At 44.3% G+C, this 23,041-nt stretch overlaps 1 protein-coding gene across 3 annotated transcripts in view; it reads left to right on the forward strand.

Annotated features, from left to right (window-relative positions):
• Smyd3 (SET and MYND domain containing 3) overlaps positions 1-23,041 on the forward strand; it is a 522,482-nt gene that overhangs the window by 379,120 nt on the left and 120,321 nt on the right. For all 3 annotated transcript variants that reach the window (XM_040738398.1, XM_040738397.1, XM_040738399.1), the window contains exon 6: positions 21,979-22,046. In XM_040738398.1, the coding sequence (XP_040594332.1) occupies positions 21,979-22,046 (68 nt within the window). The remainder of the gene's footprint in view (positions 1-21,978; positions 22,047-23,041) is intronic.

Below are 23,041 nucleotides of genomic sequence, written 5' to 3' on the forward strand. Positions count from 1 at the left end.
ACTAGTACAGGTGTTTCCTATGTGATGAACTTGACAACGAGACGTTAAATGTTCTCTCGATAAAATCAAGTATGCCAGTCTAAATGTATGAATGCAAAGTGGGTACTCCCTGTTAGTTGGTTAAATTTAGAAAGCCAATACCAGTTTCCCATTACTCTCAGATTTTGCTATTACTAGTTTGTTTTTACTAATTTTTTCAAGAAAGATCTTTTATGTGGAGTGTGTGTGTTGCTCCCTTTCTTTGTGTATCTTATACTTCTTTGTTTGGAGAAAGGGGCCATTAGACAGAGAAGGCAGTGCTGGTGAAGGCAGAGGGCTTTGGACATTCATGTGCCCTGAGAGGACAGTGCCCCGTGACTAACAAGTCCTTCTGTAGACTTGGTTTGGGGTTTTAGAGATCATCCAGTTGGTTGCTGCTCCAGAGCTCTCCTATCCTTACTGTTGTTAAGTGTTGACTTCCTTAACCTCACAATACACTTGTCTTAGTTAGGGTTTCTATTGCTGTGAAGAGACACCATGACCACAGCAACTCTTCTAAAGGAAACATTTCATTGGGGCTGGCTTACAGTTCAGAGGTTTAGCCTGTTGTCACCATGGCAGGCAGCATGGTAGGTAGCATGCAGACAGACAAAGTGCCGGAAAGGTAGCTGAGAGTTCTACATGCAGATTGTCAGGCAGCAGGAAGAGAGGACGTGACATTGGGCCTGGCTTGAGCATCTGAACCTGCAAAACCCACCCTCATTGACACACCTACTCCAACAAGGCTACACCTCCTAATAATGCCACTCCCTGTGAGTCTACGGGGACCATTTTTGTTCAAAGCACCACAACACTGAAGCTCAGAATGTGGGGCTGGGAAGATTTATGGGTCCTATGGCAGCACCCCCTTTCTCAGGAAGTGGTGTTCTTCCTAATGGGTTGTTATCCAGCCTTTGTTTAGATACCAACTCATGAGGTAGCTCACTGTCGTTCCCAATGGCTTTTGGATGGTGATGCATATCCACTCCTTGTGATTTCTGTTCCTGTCTCAGCTCTTTGGGGCCACGGAATACCCACGAGGTCTCAGCCACTATACTATATGGAAGAGAAACAAAAGCAAGTCAAATGTGGTTTCTGCCTGCTGGGAGAAGGTGTAGGAGGTGAAACAGGTAAGTCAGCCATTGTAGCCTAGAGAGCCAACTGCTACAGGGCCTAAGTAAGACTGGCGGGTGAAGAGCAGCCTCCCGACAGACGTGACCTCTGAGCCAAACGGGGGACTATGCGATGAGTGGATGAAGGCAAGAGGCATTCCACACAAAGGAAAGAAGCCAATGGGAAGGGAGAGCCATCAGAGGGCTCTTCAGAGAGCGCTTGCCGTTTCATGGGCCTAGAATAGCGGCTTCATGGCAGGTGATGGGAGGGGAGGCAGCAGAAGCACACAGGTACCGATCATAAAGGGCTTTGGTTGATTAGCAGTCTGAATCATGTTTGGTGGTATCGTCAGAATATTAAATTGGAGGCTATAGACTTCTTAAGATGCCTGCAAATTAAACTTGTCCTGCTTTGGAATGTAAGTATCAAGACAGATTTAACTTCCATTTCTGATGCCTTTGTGAAACCTCTTTGAACCTAAGAGCACTTGTCTGGGAAAAGGATGCTCCTAATTCCTCCTGACTTCCGTGGTGATAAGGGAGCTGACCCAGTGCCTCGCTCTGCTTCCCCAACATTCCATCAACAATCCCTACCTTTGCTATCATGACCTCTAATGTTATCTCTGACATTAGACTGAGAGGGCCTTGCAAGGGTCACTCCATTTTTAACGTGACTGTACAACTCTGCATTCTGCATTGAAATTAAGCCCAATGTCCAACTTTCCCTGAGCACTCCCTAAGGCTTGGGAGGGGATGGTGGCTTTTCTAGATGATCAAGGATGTCTATCAGACAGTGGAGACAGACAGATGATAGGATTGCTGGAAATGAAGGAAAACAGACAGAAAAGTCAGGAGAGCTGGACTTGATTGACATGTATGGAGGAGACAGTGATACCATGACAGGTAGCTTTTGTTTAAAGGTTTGAGCCTCCTCAAGTATAGAAGCAATATATCCATGGTGGAGAACATGCATTTGTTGAAGCAGGTGTAAGAAATTCAGCAATGAATTATCCAGGGTGCAAAGGAAAGTTATTTATGATGACACGGTGGCTCCAATTAGAAGGAAGCATACCCCAAGAGAAGGTGAGGCTGGAGACTAGACACAGCTACTCTTATTCCCTCCGGGCCCTTTAACTGAGAAAGGAAAGGCACATGTAAGAGGCGGGGGTGGTGAGTTCAGGGGATTGATGGAAAAGGGAAAGGCAGGTGAGCGTGGAAAGAATGGCAGTCTCAGGGAAGAAAGTCATTGCTGTGCACCTCAGTTGTTGATAGAGCTTAAAAGCAAGTTGACAGAATTAGCCCCGTAAAAATAATGCTTTGCCTGCTTACATCTGTGTAGACACTGGTACATCATGGTTCCTGTTTGGTTTCCTTATCCATCTCGGTAGAGATAAACATGCCTCTGCACCGAGGGGTCTTAGGTGATTTTGTGGGTGTTTCAGGTGGCAACTGATCATGAACAGGCTTTAAGGAGGGGGCAGCCACAATGAGACATGTTCTTCCTCTAATTGATTTATCATTTTCCTGTTTAAAGTGTGATGATGGCATACTATATGATATGCCAGAAGCATTAGTATGAGAGAGCTTTTAAATTGCCACAATTTATTTATATATCCTTCTTACAAGAAATATCAGGGTGTTTTTCAGGGTTTTGTTTTCGGGCTTGAATTTAACATTTACCAAAAAATTACTTTGGGCATGACTTTTCTAAAGTGCTTTGTAGAACACATTTGACAAAGGTTCTCTCAGTAACTGAGCTATAGCTACATGTACTATTATTTATGAGTCCTAGGAGCATGTGTTTATTAAAAATGTTGTCAATAATAGACATGGTAGGACTTAACTTACCGAGAAGTACTTCATGTTAAGCATATAATATTCATATAAGAACATGTGCCATGGAATAAGATTGTTATAAAAATAAAGAGATTATAAAACTCAACAATAAGAATAGTAATTACTTCCAGGACGTGGAAAGGTAATGGGATGGGTGGAGCACAGGGATATTGTTACTGTTGTGTCAATACTTGTGGAGAGGAGACTATTCTCTTTCAATGGGTGGTAGGTAAATGCAACCTTAGCATAATATAAGTATCACAATGTATACTATATCACAGTATGCTCACAGTAAATGTATATCATAAATACATACTTATTTTTTCTTTGAAAGCATATCCTTAAGGGAAATAAGGATCACAACCTTGGGAAACTTAGAATTTTGATTATGAAAAGATATTTGCACAGATAAAAGCCATGAGGTGCTCACAAGACAGAGTCATGTCTTAGCCACTTAGCATTCAGTGATAGAGATTGGCTTTTTCATAATTAGCTTCACATCAACTGAGAGAGCCAGGAAATGCTGTAGTCAATGTGTGAATGTAACCTTAGGAAGGTGCATAGAAACACTCATTGTAACACAGGGACATTTCTCTTTAAGAGGTGGCATTAGACTTGATCATGAAGGATGAGTAAAATTATAAGATAGTTGGTAAAACCCATATTTGGGGCCTAAAGAGATAGCTTCAGGCTGCTCTAATAGAAAACCCCAGTTTGGTTCTCAGCACCCATCACTATTGTAACTCCACAGACTCCAACACCCATGTCTGGCCTCCATGGGCAACAGATGTCCTTTGGTGCACAGATATGCATGCAGTAAAACACTCCTTCACATAAGATAAATGTTTCTAAAGGGCATAGTTTAAAGAGAAACTTTGTGAACAAAGATCTAACACCTCATGAAGATGGGCCATGATGGAAGACCGACAGAGAAGCCAGCTCACAGGAAGATGGAGTGAGTGCTGGGTTCGGTGGAAAGCTGGGCTGGCAGCAGCTTCTGGGGGGACTTTCCCATCACGCCAAGGTGCTTTGTCTTAGTGCTGCAGCACTGGGCAGATCTCATATTTCTCTTTGAAAAATTCAATCCATTCTTAAGAAATATTTATCTGTTGTCAGTTTAAAGACTAGGTTGGGATGAACGGAGCTAGAGAGATATACAGCTACAAGCCAGAGATGATGACAAGTAATAGCAATAGAGATGGATGCTGAATTCTGGGAGAATGTCAGGGAGGGTTGGTAGATTGGCAGCAGAGTCTGAAGCGACTTCCTCTTACCATTTCTTATCTTTTCTTGTGGCTATTCCTCACTGCTTCCGCCATGTTCTCTAGGTTTCATGGATTTACAATTGCAATTAGCTAGCATTGGTAAATCCCCACTTGGGAAAGATGAGAAGCATTTGACCAGACAGACAGACAGACAGACAGACAGACACACACACACACACACACACACACACACACACACACACACACACACACACACACACACGAGGTAGAGGGTACACACACCATACACATCTCAGTAAGAATGAGTAGAAATGTTGCAGAGTTCTGCTGTGTCTTTGTACAGTTGACCAAGCAGGCCTTAGTAACTTACTGTTGATCTCCTAGACATCTCTTGTGAGGTTAACATTGCGGTGAAGGATGGAAATGGCTCCTCGCAGAGCATAACGGGGAAGGTTCATGTAGGTCTTGTGCTGTTGCTGCTTTCCTTTGTTGACTAGTTTTTCTAAGAGGGGCTTTCCGAACCTGCCATGCTGGTGCACGCCTTCAATCCTAGCACTTGGGAGGCAGAGGCAGGCAGATCTCTGAGTTTGAGGCCAACCTGGTCTATACAGGAGCTCCAGAGAAACCTTGTCTTGACAAAAAACAAAAAATAAATGAATAAATAATTTTTAAAGAACCACCCCCTCGTGTTCAGAATTAAATGCTAAAAAAAACCTTTTTGTTAATTTTAAGGTTTGGTATGTTTAGACTGTATCAGTATGCAGTCAAATTTCCCAACATGGAGAATTTTAAATAGGGAAGAAATCAAGCAGTTCTTTCTCCTGATATACTGGTAGTCCTTTGCATAACCAAAGAACACCTAACTTGTCTCAAATTACTTTGTCCAAAGGAACTTGTTTGTATATTTATTTTACCATATTCTGGGATATTTGGGGGTTTCATGATTGCATGCTTGCCAAGTTCCTTTGCTTTGAATCTAAGATTTTGATGCCTAGATCCCACCACTCATCCTCTGGTTGCGACAAACGACATCTGATAATTGCTTTCTGCATGGCATCAGCGAAGATGGTTAGTCCCCACCGGGATACAGCCGTGCAGCCTGTGGTTGTGCACCACCTGGTCCTTAAGGACGGGTAGCTGCATAGTTCATCGGCTTCCGATGGGACTCCTCATTAGCACTTGGGGTCGTTTGGGAGGTTTAGGCTCATCCTTTTAGGAAGAGTTTTGACAGTTTTCTGCAGCAACGCAGACCTCTGCTGTATTTGCCTTCTGCTTAGATAAAAGTCCCATAAAATCTGCCCAGTGTTCCATATGCTCAGAATGCGAGAGATGCTGGGACCAGGGGATATGCCTTTCGTTGGTCATTAAGAAGGGATTTGGGTAGCCTCCCTCATGATCCTCTCAAGTTAGTTTGATTAGAACACTAGTGATAATGGGAGCTGTCAGTCACCCCCTCAGTGTTTGCTCATTGGCAGGCTCTGCATTCCTTTGCTGACAGCCAGCCTTTCTGTTGACCCCAGGGAGGATGACAGTGAGCTGCACTATCATCATCTGGCAGCTATGTCCCTCACTGGATTTGTTATGTGGTTTCCTGTTCCTGTCCATCTTTTCTCTTTGTAACAATACGGATGTGCGTTGACAGGGATCTGCTTGGTTTCCTATTCCTGTCCATCTTTTCTCTTTGTAACAATACGGATGTGCGTTGACGGGGATCTGCTTGGTTTCTGGTCTTCAAACGTTTCCAATTTCACCTTGTTTGTTCCCTTGATCCTCTTCTTTCTGTGCCCGGTCCTCCTTCTCTCTGCTCATGTCCCCCTCATCCCCATTGGTCCTCACATTTTCCTTTTTAAGACTTACCTTTTACTCATAATGCTCTGCCTTATTTTTCCATTCAAATAGGCTTCCCGATGATTTCCCCTCTTAAAATTCAAAATTCCCCTATTAAAATTCAAGTTATACAAATGTGATCTTATTCCTGTTTTTTTTTTTTTTTTGTGAACCAACACTTCTTTTCCTATCATTGGCACCTTTTTCTCAGAAGCAGTATTGATTTTCACTTGGACCTTTGCACCCCTTGTTGTCTTTTTCAAAGTTAGAAGCCTCACATCTGTAAGTTCTCTTATGTTTACTATAATTGCCAACCCTAATTATTTCTGTATGTTCTGCTTTTGTTATATGTGGGAGGAAAATCAGGAGAGGGCGTGTGTAAAATAAAGCTGGAGGGGACGAGGGGACCATTCAAAATGTTTTGCTTAAAAATAAGTAAGTGAATTTAGCTCCAGACAAGGAGAAGTTAGTTCTGTTCTCAGTGGCGCTGAGCAGTGGGTTTATGTAGGAAGTGCAGACTTCTCTGGGGAGGCAACATCAGGAGTGATTAAACAGGAGAGAACAAAGGAAAGTGGGGATCTCCAATGGTCAGGCCACAGGCAGCATATCCAGGCTTAGTGGCTAGGAACTGTAAATACTTGTAAAAGATTTCTTAAATGCCCACGTCAGGGGAAGTGAGCATTGGCTGTGTACTCCCTCAGGTCTTTATACAACCAACAAGTGCAGCAGGCCCCTGGTCACCAAGGCTGGCTGGCGTTTTAATTACCTCTAGATCAGAATAAAACAGATACATTGTTGCAGTGCGATTTTTTTACTCTCTTTGCTCTTTGGGGGGCCCACCATCCAGCTCCCAAATAAATCACACATGGAAGCTTATTCTTAGTAATGAATGCCCGACCTTAACTTGGCTTGTTTTTAGCCCTTCTACCTTTTATCTGGGCTCTTATCTTTCTTGCTTCTGCATATCTTACTTTCCTTCTTACTCTGTAGGTGGCTGGTGGCGGGTGGCTGGGTGGCTGGGTGGCTGGGTGGCTGGTGGCGGTGGCTGGGTGGCTGGTGGCTGGTGGCGGTGGCTGGCCCTGATGTCCTCCTCTCCTCGTTCTTTGGTTGCTCCTCTGTCTTCAGTTCTCCTACTTATACTGTCTGCCAGCCCCGCCTGTCCTTGCTCCTGCCTCACTATTGGCTGTTCAGCTCTCTATTAGATCACCAGGTGTTTTAGACTGGCACAATAACATAGCTTCACAGAGTTAAACAAATGAAGCCTAAACAAAAGTCACACACCTTAAAGTAATATTCCACCACACAATTGTGACTCTATTTACTACAGAGTTCCTCCTTTTCTATAAAGCCTTTTGTGAATACCTTTTATTGTTGTTGCCCTTTTGAAAGGCTAGGGCCTCACACATGCTAGTTAAGTGTTTGGCCGTTCGGCCCATGAACACTACCCAGGTTCCAGGAACCGTCTTTACGTGTCCTTCTTCAGCTCTCCTCCATGTTGTGCGACCCTTGGCCGGCGCCCTCCATGACACACAGCCACCTCATTTCAGAAAGTTCTTTACCTAGAGCTTCCATTTGCCAGGCTGTGTGAACGGCTGTGAAATCTATCCTCAGTGTCTCTGCCCACTCTGCCCTCCCAAATGCCTTCACCCGGTTATCTAGAGAGAGCTGTGGAATGGGTAGAAAAGCAATGTGAACTTGGGTTTTAAAATAACTCAGTTAAACTCAGTTCCAAGGGAAATGGACACCACTTAACTCAATATGGAAGGAGGATGCTGGGAACTCGTGTTCATTAAGTTACCCCAGAGTGCAGCCTCATTTGGCAGGTCCCATTAGCTTGGCAAAAGCCCTGTAACTTTATACCTGGGACATAGTTTGGGTTTTGAGTGACTTACGTTTGTCTGTTCCATGGTGGCTGACCAGGCACTAGTTTTTTGTTTTTTAGTAAAAACCCAAGCCCCCGTGTGGAGCTGGATGCCTCTGAGTGGTGTTAAAGTCCAGGGAGAAGGCCAGAACTGCCTAGCCTTTCAGTGGGTGAGATTCCAGGAAACAGGGAGATGGTTAGAAACTCAGCCTCAAGTGGCTGCAGTGACAGAAATGTCTGTGCAGATTGCTTTCTTCCAGAAGCCTCACGGTCCCTATAGTAACACTGTATTTCAGTAACACAAGATTTGGAGCGCTGGCATCTGTTGGACAGCTGGTGGCCTGACAGAGTTCTGTTGGCTGTTAATGATTTTTCCTAGTATAATGCACCCTCTTAGCTAAGGGTGTCTTATAATTGATGGGCTGTTGTGCTAGTCGCTGCCACTTACTATGCTTCCTATGTGCCAGGACTCATTCCAAGGCCCCCTTTATCTTCTCAATTAACCCTCATAACACCTCTGGTTTGTAGCTCTCTGCTCAACTCCGGCCTCTTATTTCTGGACCTTCCCTATTCAAAATGAATTGGCCAGTGGTTTATAAATGTGGGCACGGGAGCAATTTAGCACACTTCTCCCCACATAAAAAGCCTTATTTCCCCATGATTTTAAATGTGATGTGGTTGAAGGCAGAAGGCATTTGTGGAACAGGAGAAAGCATTAGGGCTGTTGGAGAGGAGCTGTGAGGAGGTGGACTGGGAAGGAGGGGGGATTGGGAAAAGGGTTCCCTTTTCTTTCCCTGTCTCGCAAGGGCCCACGTGTGACTGGCCGCAGACACCAAGACGCTCACAAAATGAAGTGTCAGCCTTCATTTTCTCTTTCCCCCTTTAACCTCTTGTTCTTTTTGCAGCTGATTAATCTCCCCTGCCCTCTCCAGGAGACAAGAGCCTTCTCTTTGTGGCACTAATTTAGGGATGGTGGCCTACTGCAGTTAGGCGGCAAGGGAGTGCAGCATTCAAAAGCTGTCCATTTTACTTCCAGCCTGCGGATGATCAGAGCAGAGGCTGAGTACCTCCCAGGGTCACCGGAGAGCAGTGGACTCTTGTGTTTCTAAATTGCTCTGACGGACTAGAATGTCATCTGACATTATTGCAATTTGTATTATGACAGAGTCACTCACAAAGAAATATAGCTGATAGTAGGAAAATCATCTTCGGTCAAGGAAGGCTAAAATTTGTCAAAACCGGAGAAAAATGCAACATGTTTTCAATCTTACTGGGCCTACTTGGAGAAGGAAATAATGCAAAAATGGCGAAAGGGGTTATTTTCTCTCCTTCCTAGTGCCTGTGACTGCTCTAGGCAAGTCATAGGCCTTCAGTAACTAAATAAGCAAGTCTCTGTAGCAAATGGCCCCCGGCCCCAAACCTTACCTTGCCCAGGCCTCTCCCTAGGAGTTCTGCAGAAATGAGTTTTCAAAGCCAGTGCATGACAACACATGGGCAGCGCCTTAGGAAAGCATTGAGTTCTCAGCCTTGTGTTTGTAGAGATCCTGGCTGGCACCTCCTTGTCGTCAGGAGAGATCTGAATGTGACACATTTCATAGTGCTAGTGACAGAAATGACAGCTATTCCTCTCTCGAACAGTGTGGTTCAGTTTTAGGGCACCCTTTTGCTCCAGTGAAAAGTGGGTCGATGGCTTGGATTTCAGGTCAGCAAGTCACAGAGGAGCACAATGAGAACAAGTAGGTGCCTGACATCCCCAAAGCTGTCCCTGCTTCTCCCCTTCAGATCACTGTGTCCTGTGCTTAGCCCATCCTGTGAAAAACGGTTACCATGACCATACTTTTCCCTTGCCACTTTCAGTGACATGGGGATGCAGTGCAGAGACTTATATGTCTTTTTTAACCAGGGGAAGCATGGGGCATCTCACTAACTTGCAGGGACAGAACCTTGTATCTCTGTTCCTTCTGCTTTTTATAGTCATTTCTGGTGTTTTCCCATGCCATGACCTTGAAGACTGAAAAGTCAGTATTGTCTGCATTTATGGCGAGACTCATTGCACCCCAAGAGGAGTAAGAGATCTCCATTGTGCTTATGACGCCAGCTTCTTGGCCCTCCCTTGGTGTCCCTCCTCTCGTGAGCTTTCTCTAACCTGCCCCAACCACTCCAATAACCTGGACCTAGTCTGCTGGGCACAAGTGCAGCTGGCATGGGACTTTTTTCTTATACCTTGTGTGGGTAGCTCACAATCATGCCTATGTAGGGTGCTGCATGAGTGTTTACTGTAGGAAGAAATAGGGGATATAGGATAAGACAATGGAAGAGGGCGAGGGGGCAATAAGAACTTGTTTGTTTACTGAGGCTTGAACCCAGGGCCTCGTGCAGTCTAAGCAAGCCTTCTTCCATTGAGCAACACCCCAGTTCCTTTCTGTTATTTTTAATTTTGTCAGGGCCTTGCTGATCACCAAGATGGGCCTCAAACTTGCTTTGTAGCCTAAAGTGCCTTCAAAATCACTATCCTCCTGTCTCAGCCTCCCAACCTTGGGCAGCCTGCATGAAGTTATTAAAGGCAACAGCCATGGAGAGTAAATGTGCTCAGTGTGCATGCACTCACAGAGCATCTTATGAACTCTCTGTTTACGGTACCAAATGCTCAGGTAGGTGTGTGATCAAGTGCCTTATAAGCCAAGAGACCGCCCACTTCCACCTGGGCAGATCTGATACCTTCTTCCAAGAAGGGTTTTGGTTAGCACCCAAAAGATGAGTGGGCATGAAAAGGGAGAGGGCTGCCTTACTTAAAGGGACCTGCCAGCTCTACAGGGACAAGAAGACGTAAAGAGAGAACCCAGGGCAGCGTGGGAAAGCAGTCTGCTTGAACAAAGACAGGAAGGATGGGTGGGAACCGCTTGCACACAGCCATGGCCTGGTGTGTGGTTTTCAGAGGTCCCCTAGGTTTGTATGTCTTTTAAATCCATGCTTTGCTGATTCTTCCTCACTCTCCCTGACCAAGAATGTTGGCCGCTGTGAGCATGGCTGGAGGAAGATGCAAGGGCAGTGATAAGCCAATTCTAGAAAAAGAGGTGTGGTGGGGGAGAGGATAAAGCTGTGAATTGTTTTTCTCTTATTTTCTCAATTACATTCAATAGAATGTAATTGAGAGCCCTGAGGGCCACTGACCTCAGAGCCTCATTTCTTGCAGCCTCTACACCACACAGTTGAGGGACTCTTCTGTGGTCTGAAGCACTGCCTTTCCTCCCTGACTCTTGCAAATGCAGTATCAGGGCAGTGCCCAGCCACAGAAGGCCTGGACCACTGAGGTGTCTCCCATTTGCCACATGTGGTAGTGTGAATGTAATTGGCCCCCACAAGCTCATAGAGAGTGGCACTATTAGGAGGTGTGGCTTTGTTGGAGTAGGTATGACCTTGTTGGAGGAAGTGTGTCACTTTAGAGGTCGTCTTTGATGTCTCATATATGGTCAAGCCATGCCCAATGTTGCAGACCACTTCCTATTGCCTCAAGGATCAAAATGTAGCTCCTTCTCCAGCACCATGTCTATCTGCATGTTGCCATGTCCTGCCATGATGATAATGGACTGAACCTCTGAAACGCTAAGCCACCCAATTAAATGTTTTCCTTTATAAGAGCTGCTATGCCCCAAATACAAAGGCATCCACATTCGTTAAAGAAACATTATTAGAACTTAAATCTCATCTAAAGCCCCACACAGTTATAGTGGGAGATTTCAACACACCACTCTCACCACTAGACAGGAATACCAGACAGAAACTCAACAAAGAAGCAAAGGGTCTAATAGAAGTAATGACCCAACTGGGATTAACAGATATCTATAGAACATTTCATCCACATAAAAAAGAATATACCTTCTTCTCACCACCACATGGATCAGTACCCATCCCAAGTATACACACAGACTTTGGACTCCCATAGAACAATGTGAGGTGCACTCTCACCCTGAACTCTTGGGGAAGGGTCTAGGCCCTGCCCTATATGAAATGTCAGACTATGGACACCCCCATGGAGGGCCTCACCCTCCCTGGGGGAATGAGGGGATAACGGGGGGGGGGGGAGGACACGGGAGGAGGTGAGGGAATGGGAGAGGGACCTGGAACTGACTTGTGAAGCAACCTCGTTTCTTATCTAAATTTAAACTGGAAAAAAAAAAAAAAAGAGCCATGGTCATGGTATCTCTTCATAGCAATAGAAACCCTAAATAGTTACCACTTCCTGACATTCTTGAATACAAGTCCACAGAACACCTTCCTGTAGATGCACACTTAAATTGGAGTCATACACACGCTGTGGGCTGTGATGTGAACTGTATGCTTCTGGATGTCACAGCCTAACATGTCAGACATGGCCAGTATGAGAAACCCTTGCTGTCAGAAGTTCCCTGGGATGTTTTCACCTTCCTCCCTCATTCAGACAGTGACCTCAGCACACACCAGGAATGAGCTTATGTTTGGAGAACTGTATTAAGCAGCTAGTTAGTATTCAGTCTTAACTTTTTCATAGGACATTTTCCAGTAGTTTTCTGTATTAGCTTAATGGAAAAACACAGATGGTTTGAGCCACACTCTGCTATGTCTTCATTTAGGAATTCAGAACTAGAACTGAGATTACAGTAAAGAACAGAGGCCCTGCCTGGGTGTATTTCTATGCCTGTTATATGAAAAGAAAATGTGAAACTAGATTATCATGGAAGGGAACTTTTTTTTTAATTGGTGCTACACGAGATTATTTTAAGTAGGCTCTAGGGGGAGAAAGTGAGTTTATTGTGATTGGCTTTTGGATAGGGAGGCATCTCAGGGAAACTTGTACCACAAGACTCCATGGCGGAGCTAGAGGGACCTGAGACTATATCTTGCAGTAAGTTATTTAAGAGTATCACAGCAGCTGTGAGTCTGTGGGTGTGGAAGGGAGATTATATGATGGAAATGGCATCATAGAGCTTCCGACTTTTACATCTGTTTGATGGACATCTCTAGTGAGTACTTTCCCATCAGATGGCTTTAATGAGGTGAGAAGCCGGGTAATAGCATCCAAGAAAGAATCATGCTGGAGGATATCACTCCTGTTTTGCTTTCTGTCATCAAAGATGATCGTTTGATTTGGTGAGGAATTCTGTGGTTGGGAATTGAGAATTCTCATTGCCCTTAGGAAATAAGAATGTGGGTAGCTCTCACAAAGCCAGTGTGGTGTCCAAAGGGGCTTCATGTGCTTACACTCAGCACTGTGGCCTTGGTAGGGATGGAAAATACAAAGCCATCTTATGGCCACTGCCTCCTCATTTAGGACATGGGCCTTGATGTTGATTTGAGCCTTGGTGGAGTATTATTGACTATGTGTCCTTCATGCATCACATGCTTAAATGTAGTCAGAACTTGAAGTGTGACAGACACTTGCAGTTGGCCAATCAGTGGAGTATGCACCTATCCACATATATTGCTATATAGATGAGATAATGAAATTATCTTAAGATTATTTTATTTTATATTCCATTTGACTTTCATTATACATGTAACTTCAAAGATATTTAATAAAATTCATAACAAGAGTTTTCTAATAAATTATATACAAATAGTTTGAATTGTTTTAAATTAATTTTATACAAAAAACCATATAACTAACCGATTTTGTTGCACTAGGTCTTAGGTAGCATCTTGCACTGATGAATTTGATGTTCAACACTCTTACAGTTTTTCCTCAAGAGACTACCTAGACTAGGGCTTGGGACAGATACCTACAACCCTACAACTTAGGAGACTGAGGTAGGAGGATCACATGTTGAGGCCAGCTGGGCTATACATTGAGACCATCACTTAAAAAAGAAAAGAAAAAGGAAGCCAGTGAGGTTATGTTTTATAACTTTCGTGTTCTTTTTATAAGTCATGAGATAACAGAGAGGCCTTGGTAGTTAAATACAAGCACATTCCCATGAACACACTAGAAGCATTGATATCTTCATTCCATTGGTTAACAATAGAATTATGTGGGCCATAGATATGGTTCAGTGGTTAAAGATGATTGTAGCCAAGCCAGACAACCTGAGTTCAATCCCTGAGACTCACATGGTAGAAGGAGAGAGCCAACTCCTGAGAGCAGACACAGGTGTGCCATGGAATGCTTGTATATACACACATACACACATATACGTATACTATATATGTAAAGACATTTTTAATGTCTTCAGATGTTTTAGAAGAATTTCATCCAGATTAAAGATGTCATGAAAACATCCTGAGACAAATTTATAAAATTGTCATTTTTTTTCATGTCACTTGTCCTCCAGCATCCTTGCTTTCTGTGTTGAAACCTTTAATTGTTTAATTGGCAAGCAATGATTGCATGTGTTTATGGAGTACAATGTGATTCTCTTTGATACAAATATTCATTACAGAATGATTAAATAAAGCTAATTAGACATGCCCACTGACACTCCATGAAAACTGTTCTGTACCTTCCTAATGAAGGGGCAATGGTTGTTTTAGTTATTACTTCTTCAACATTGGCATAGAAAAGGTTGCTGCAAGTATTCTTCTCTTGGAAACATTCTGGAAGCAGGTTAACCCTGGTTTTTGCGAGCCCTCATTTGAGAAATGTTGCCTTTTCCCCTCTAGCAGACCTTTCCAGGCTGCCCAGTTAAACACTATTGTCATTCCCACTGGAAACTGTAAACCCTTGGGGTAAACAAAAGGTTATTTTTTTCAAAACCCTATCTGATTTTAATAAAATGTCATACGCAGCTGAGAGAGAAAAATATGCAGACTAAGATACTTACTGTGCTTTCAAAGTTACAGAAATACTAGTTATAGGAGTGGGGTGGAGGTAGGATGGTTATTTTGTATGGAAACTTCTGTATTTTGCTTTTATAATCTGCCAGTTCTTCCTAGCTCCATTTTTTTCACTCAGAGAACTTAATGAAACTAACTGCAGTAAGCTCTGTTGAAAGTTCACCTTTAGTGCCACTAATTAGCAGTCTGTGTTGAAGTCCTGTGTGCCAAACCTTCTACTCGGGCACTGGAGATACTATAAAGCAATGCAGATGTTCTTTGAGGAACCACTCTATGTTTATGTTGAGAGACCGAGTTTTCCGCCTAGTAAATGTTTTAAATTTCATTGTGTTATTTGAAGAGTGGAACTGTTGTTGTTTGAAGTAGGCTGTGTAGCCCTTAGTAATTAGAGGATATGCGCCGGGAAGTGACTGGTCCTTGGTCATGGTGCAGAATTACTCTGCTCCAGTCCAACTGTACATCATCTTATAGATGCTCAGCTCTGCTGTTCCAAGGTGATGCCACGGTGATGACTCTCCCTCCTGTCACAAATTCTGCACTCCATTTTCTGTTACAGTCGAAATCATATACTTCTAAAAATGTGAGGACTGCTGGTGAAATTTGAACACATAATATTTAAAATAAGTCAATGCCTCTGGTGTCCTCTGGTGCTCTGGCATCAAGTGATGTCTGTGTCTATCCTACAGGAGAATGTGTCACCTCGGAACATGAATGCGAGGCCGTAAACCCAGAACATGCACCAGATGACACGAAAACTTGGTTGTAATATATTTTCAAATTTAATTTTGGTGGTTTTTATAAAATACAGGATTTTTATAAGATACAATTCAGTGACCAATTGTGCCTGTTAGGTCTTTGGCACTTAAGAAAGGGTGCGATGGTGTAAACGCTAAGTTATCTTAAAGAAAAAAAATCAAACTTAAGCATAATTTCATAATTGATGATAATAAAATATATTGTCTAGTTTCATGCCATAGAAAATATTTTTAAATGCCCATACTTTATTTTGAAAAGGAACTCTTTAGCTTAGTGTCTCTTGTTTCTTAATTGAAATAATCCCATCAACATGCATTTCTAAATGTGCCTCTTGCGTGAAATAGTCATTCATTAATATTTTACCATGTAAAAATTTTTAAGAAAACTGTTTATGCATAGCTAATGCTTTTAAAATGTGTAAAATTTATTCCTAGACATGATTTTCATTCCTTAATAGAAAGAACGATTACTTTCAAATTATGGGCTGAGTACAGGTGTGTGGTGATACATTGTTTATGATCTAATAAAGCCATTGGAGATCAGTTCGCAAAGCCGGTCACACTAGTTAACTATAGAAACTAGGCAGTGGTGGCACACACCTTTCATCCCAGGACCCAGGAGACAGGCAGATAGATCTCTTTGAGTTCAAGGACACCCTGGCCTACACAATAGTGAAGAGTATCAGAACTCACGCCTTTGATCCCAGCACCTGGGATCCAGGGCTTTGATCCCAGCACTAGGGAGATGGAGACAGGGTGATGTGGCTGTGCAGAGAAAGGAACATGAGGAGGAGACAGGAATTCAGAGCTCTTGCATCTGAGGATTTGTGGAGACAGGATTGTTATTTCAGCAGTAGAGGTAAGATCTACTGGCTTGGCTGCTTTGCTTCTCTGATCTTCAGCTTGAACCTTAAACCCCAATATCTGTCTCTGGGTCTTTTATTTATTGTGCTACTCATGTGCATGTATATGTTATCTACCTGTTCTTTCAGTGAAAGAAGAACTTGAGAGCTGCATCTAGCCATGGTGTCTATTGTGACCTGCACAAAAAATATTTCTGGTTATGTTCTTCTTAATTAATATGGTACTGAATGGGCTCAGCATTCTATCATTATCATCATTACCATTATCATCATTGTGTGTATGATGTATGTGGTAGGTGCCAGCACATGTGCACTCTGTGTGTATGTGTATGATGTATGTGGGTGGATGCTGGTACATGTGCACTCTGTATGTATGTGTATGATATATGTGGTAGGTGCTGGCACATGTGCACTCTGTATGTGTATGATATATGTGGTAGGTGCTGGCACATGTGCACTCTGTATGTGTATGATATATGTGGTAGGTGCTGGCACATGTGCACTCTGTATGTATGTGTATGATATATGTGGTAGGTGCTGGCACGTGTGCACTCTGTATGCATGTGTATGATGTATGTGGGTGGATGCTGGTACATGTGCACTCTGTATGTATGTGTATGATGTATGTTGTAGGTGCTGGTACATGTGTGCTCTGTGGTACATGCAGAGGGTCAGAAGAACAACTTCTGGGGGTTACTTCTCTCTTTTCACTCCATGGAGCTTTCAGGAATTGCTCTCCTCTTCTACCATGGGTTTGGGGATCAAACTCACGTCATGGCTTGTAGCATGGCAGTTTAACTTCTCCTCTGAATTATCTCACTGGCCCAGGACCCAGCATTTTTCATAAAGTGGGAGTTGACAAATAGCTACAATTTTCATTCACAAAAAGACATTTTCCCTGACTCTGTTCTGGATAGCAAGCCCCTGGGAATGCTGAGGATGACACCTATGAAGTAATTCATCTGTCTGAATATGTCTAGCAGTGGCTTCCGTGTAGCAGGCATTGTGCTAGGCATGAGAATACAACAAATGAAGCACTACCACCACCACCCCGGCCTGGTTCTACATTCCACCAAATAAATGGGTGCCATGAGCTCCCTGTGTTGGAAACATAGACAAGCATGATTGTGTTTCTCCACAATGTCAGAATTTATTAGATAACAATACATTCACAAGTCAGTGATATCATTGACTGCAATTTGCCAAATAATATTGCTTTCCTTGATAGCCTCAATTCCTAATAATAACTTGCAGATCGCACATTACACATGATACAGTAAATGCATACATAGTATCTGTGGATATCAACAGCTATGTCTGTAGCTTACAGAATGACTTAGAGACCTGAGAGGCCAGAGCTGGAATCTGGTAGAAGCGTAAAGTGAACTCAGTGGAGGTGAGGGAAGCACAAAGCCCAGGCCCAGAAGAATCTGAGGATGCTGGTTGCTAGCTGTAGAGAGTTGCAGTGTCAGACTTGAGCTTCAGGAACGAGGTGAAGTGAAGGGCAGATCTGGGTCCAAGCAGACGGATGGTCAGCAGCCCCAGGTGGGGCACAGGTGGACGGGTAGATGGCAGTTTGAGTAGGCCATGTCAGCAGTAGGAACTGGAGCTAAACTGAAGCCTCTGGGACAGTCAGGAGTTCTCTGCCTGTCCATCTCTTGAAGTATGCACTTGATGGCCGGGTTATACGTTGGGACCATAACCATCACAGTGCTAGATTCAAGCGACGGAGTTGTACCCTTTCCTTGGTCTGATGTGTCTGATAAGTTCTTGGGCCTGATTTTTGTGGCATAATTTTTAATATCCCCATGTATCCCTATACTCCCAATTCACCTCAATGAATTTATACAATAGTACCCCTTGTACTCTCAGGAATAAGTCATTCATTGGTACATGTCATGTTTAGTGCCATTCATGTGTCCACCTCAGTACAGAGTCATTCTCCATCCCCAAGATAGACTAAAAGCTGGTTTTAAAATGGAGTCTCTCAGGGCAGGGTACCAATGGGCATTGTAGGACAGGGCAGGGTACCAATGGGCACTGTAGGACAGGGCACCAATGGACACTGTAGGACAGGTACCAATGGACACTGTAGGACAGGCACCAATGGATGCTGTAGGAAAGGGCACCAATGGACGCTGTAGGACAGGCACCAATGGACGCTGTACAGCAGAATACCAATGGACGCTGTAGGACAGGGCACCAGTGGACACTGTAGGGCAGGGTACCAATGGACACTGTAGGACATCAATGGACGCTGTAGGACAGGCACCAATGGACGCTGTAGGACAGGCACCAATGGACGCTGTACAGCAGAATACCAATGGACGCTGTAGGACAGGGCACCAGTGGACACTGTAGGGCAGGGTACCAATGGACACTGTAGGACATCAATGGACGCTGTAGGACAGGCACCAATGGACGCTGTAGGACAGGCACCAATGGACGCTGTAGGACAGGTACCAATGGACGCTGTAGGGCAGGTATCAGTGGACACTGTAGGGCAGGGCACCAATGGACGCTGTAGGACAGATACCATTGGGCGCTGTACAGCAGGGTTCCAGGGGGCAGTGGTTCATTGTAGTAAATGCTGCTAAAGGCCCGAGAGCCATCACCAAGTCCAGAGGAAACATGTTCCTGAGAAAAACACCAAGATCACAGTGTTTTGTTCCTATTGTATTTTTTTTAAGACTCATCCTTAGAGAGTCCATCAGAACACAAATACTTTGGAAGAACCTTCAATTTGCTTCAAAATTCAGAAAAAATATTTATTTCATTCTAATGTTAGCAAATTTGATTTGCTTGGTCTGACTTTTTGTTGGTGGACTGCTTTCCCTGCTTGCTGTTCTGAATATGCTATAAGATACATTTTAAAATTTAAGATCTGTAATCGCATCTGCTCAAATTCGTAACCATTTAAGAATGTTTAAAATTTCAATAAGTAACCGCAGACTCTTTAGCCTTGTATTTTTATCATTCGCTGTATGTGTGGGCATACACAGACAGCACACCCTTGCAGCTTAATACAAAGCAGATGCCTGTAAAGCAATTTAACCAGAATTTGTTTAAAATGTGTCTGTGCACCAGTTTACTTCCTGATTTGAAGCTGTGGTTTTATCAGACTTTTAGAGGGGGAAAAAAGCCAGATAGTGACGCATTGCTTAGCTTTCATGTAAGGGCTGTTTGCAGCAGTGAAGATGCCTCAGAGGATGGAGTACCTTTCCACACTCCTGTTCCTGCCTATAAATCTGGCAGAGAAGTTTGCTGTCTCAGCCTTTCTGTACAGAAACTAACAGTCGGTGTTCGTTTGTAGTCATGATCTATCTCAACCGTGGTTCTGTCCCCTTCTTTTTGATGGGCTTTCTATATTCCATACAAAATTTATATATCTGGCTCTACCTGCTCCCCAAACTCCATTTGTTCATTCCTAATCTGGGCTTGGAGGTGGCCCTGGGCCATTTGAAACTCACCATAACAAAACGAAGTCATCCCCACCCCTTAGTGCCAAAGTCGTTCCTTTTGCATTCCCCCACCTCTTAATAAACGGCAGCCGTGAGCAGCCAAGCCCCAAGTTTGTCTGTCACTCATTCCCCGTCAGCAGTGTTCCAGTGAAGCCGGCGCCAGCGTTGCCAGCTCCTCCCACTTCCGTCCAAGTGTCCAAGCCACTTGCCTGGGTTATGGAATGTCCACTGACCCATGCACCACACATGCATGCTTACCTCTAAACGGCCCGTTCTGTGCATAGCTGTCAGAGCTATCCTTTGCCAACAGAAGTCAGGCCCATTTACTCCTTGGCTTGGAGTCTCACCTAAAATAAAATTCAGCGTAGCTCTAGAGTCCTGTGCCATCCAACTCTGCCCTCTCTCATCTTAACCGCTTTCATGGGCTGCATCAGTATTCTTGCTGTGTGTGCCCAAACTCTCTTACCACAAAGCCTCCGCACTCTCTGTTTGTTGTTTGTTTGGTGACGTACACCTTTGTGTATGGAGGATACAAACTGGGGAGGGAAAGCTACATCAAGATTAACTGTAAAGGAAGCCAGTTGGCAGAGAAAGACAGGAAGCCCTTCCTCACCTGGGCTTCCTATAAGGAACAGGGCACGCGTGAGAAAATCCTGCTGTGCAATTTACTGTACAGGGTCATTCGCCCCATGGCCCCTGGCCTTGGGCTTTCCTCTCAGCTCACTAGCTCACTCCTGTGCCCAGGAGTGCATTCCCTTTCTTCACAGGCTGCCTCTACTTTTCTTTCTAAGCTTGAGTCCCTGGAGCAGCCCTTTGTTCCGAACACGAGAGCCTGGAATCAGTGCCCTGTGAACTCAGATGGGCAGCGGCAACACTTTCAGTGAAGCCCAGGCTCGTCCCCATGGTCCCCGGTTCACATGTCACCTTGTTCTAGGTCTTCACCTCTTTCTCATGCCCACGTCACAGAAACACAGCTCTCACCTCAAAGGGAATAAGAGATACTTTATTCTGGAGTCAAATATGAGCAGCCATGGCCTGGAAACACAGGTTTAAGTTACCCCAAATTCCATGTCCCAATGTTGAAGCAGTTCCGTGCAGTTTCGGTAGTGACAGAACAAAGTAATAAATCAAGAAACTTGAAAAACACATTGGTGGAAACACTAGGCTACTGCCACTGTGGAGAAATCTCGGTTATAAACCTCAGATGCTGCTTTCTTAGCCCTTTGATTGGTGGAGAATAGGGTTTTGCTAGGTTAATCCATTCCAGGGGTTTTATCTGTTTATTGACATGTTAGGCCTGACACCACGGGAGGCCAGGAATGCCTCTTCAGGAGGCTAGACAGCCTAAGAAATTGTAACTAGACTCTGGCCCTGCAGCATTCCTACCTCTCCACATCACTGAAGTTCTAAGTAGTCAGCCAATCCACATTTGCAAACTAAGCTTCTGTCTAGGAAGTCTTCAAATCATTCACTTCTCCAGCTCAGGGACTTCTTTTCGTGCAGAGCTTAAGTTCTGAACTTCTCTTCCTAATGTCGGTGTGGGCATTGTCTCATGCCAGGGTCTAGACTAGTGACTCAAGCCCAGTGCTCCGTGCACAGTCTTCGTGGCTCTGACACATTCCATCACCTCCTGTGCAGACAAGGTTTTAAAGTTCCTTGTGTATGTTTTTCTTTCTTTCTTTCCTTATCTTCCCAAAGGGCACAGGTACACGCCACAGGCCCAGCGAGGGGCTCTGGGTGTGCAGTGTGGCCCCATGGTGCAGCTTCCTGTCCTCCTTGCGGCCTGTAAGCAGCCTGGATCACAAACTCCCCCAGGGCACACTGCACTCCGCAGGAATGCAAACAAACACGCTGCTGTATTCCTTAGATAAAGGGGCCTTTGGACCAGTCAGGCAGTCTGAAAAACATCAGTGCCTCAGGAACCTAGATTTTAATGAGTAGCTTATTTGTATTTTGAATTTCAAACATTTCATGGAGTTGTAGAATATGGATGGGAGAGGTTAGACTAATACAGTTCACAGTTTCTACACTCCTTGAAGCTGTGTGTTTCCCCAGGGTTGGGGATTGTGTATCCGAGAAGTTATTTTAAAGTTACACAACATCCATGCTTGGGGAAGACCCTTCCAAGCAGTCCCTAAAAATCGCAAGCCTTTGTGAGTGATGTGAGATTCCTCAAGTGGATTTCTAACAACAGCCCCTCTTATTTCCACAGGTGATCTGCAACTCGTTCACCATCTGCAATGCGGAGATGCAGGAGGTTGGCGTTGGCCTGTACCCCAGGTATGGCAGACATCCCAAACCAGCTAACTCCTACCCAGCTCTCCAGCCTTTTGGAGCTCATTAGAAAGGCTTTTGTAGCAGCTAGCTCAAAGCCAAACTCAAAACTTAGTAGTAAAATACAGACGGCTGTAAAAATATTTAAGTCTTATAACTCACATTATATACTATGGTATTAAGACAAGGTAGATTTCATGTTCTCAGGCAGACTTTGGAGTAGGTTGAAGCTGGAATTCAGTTGTCCTTACAAATCTCCCTGAGCTTTGTCCTTAGCCTCCTATGTGGAAGCGCACAGTTATCCCACCAGACTTGTGGCTCAGGAGCCTTCAGGAGTAGCCTGCTGTAGAGTTCCTTAGCCGTCACTCTGGCAGCCTTTGTCCCTGAGCTGCCAGATGGCATGTATCCCAGAACTAGAACCAACCTGACTTTCATTCTGTCTTCATGCTCCTAGGGTTCAAACATAGTGTTTCTTCTAAGCAATTGCGTCTGAGACTCAGCCTCTTATACCCACATTGGTTGCAGTTCAGGTCTGTTCATAGCACAGGTATCAAGGCAGCAACATAGAGGACTTCAGAGCGTGGCTCTGAGCTCAGGCCATCTCGTTCCAGTTCAGTCACAGTTAAATATTTGCACACCCTTGGATAAGCCATGCCATTCTTACGCAGTGGCCTCTTCACCTGCAAGTAATCCTCACAAGGTTGTTGTGGTGGCTGAATTGGGTCACTCTGCTCCAGTACTGAACAAGTACTTCCTACATAGTATGAGTTCATCCTAATTGCTGTCAGTCCTGCTGACTGTGTAAAGTCATTTCATCACCCACATGAACCTTTTAGGAAAAGAAAGTAACTAGGCTCCTTCCCAGAATGCATCAGGACCTACTGAGAGCGTGTCCACCTGACTACTCCTCAGTGTGAGCATCTAGCAAAGACACAGCCCTCTCCTCCAGTGCCCAGCAGTGAGACCCTGTGTGGGTCAGTGGCATGCTGGGTGACTGTTGT

Source organism: Mesocricetus auratus, unplaced genomic scaffold, assembly GCF_017639785.1.
Source record: "Mesocricetus auratus isolate SY011 unplaced genomic scaffold, BCM_Maur_2.0 Super-Scaffold_100676, whole genome shotgun sequence".
Lineage (NCBI taxonomy): Eukaryota > Metazoa > Chordata > Mammalia > Rodentia > Cricetidae > Mesocricetus > Mesocricetus auratus.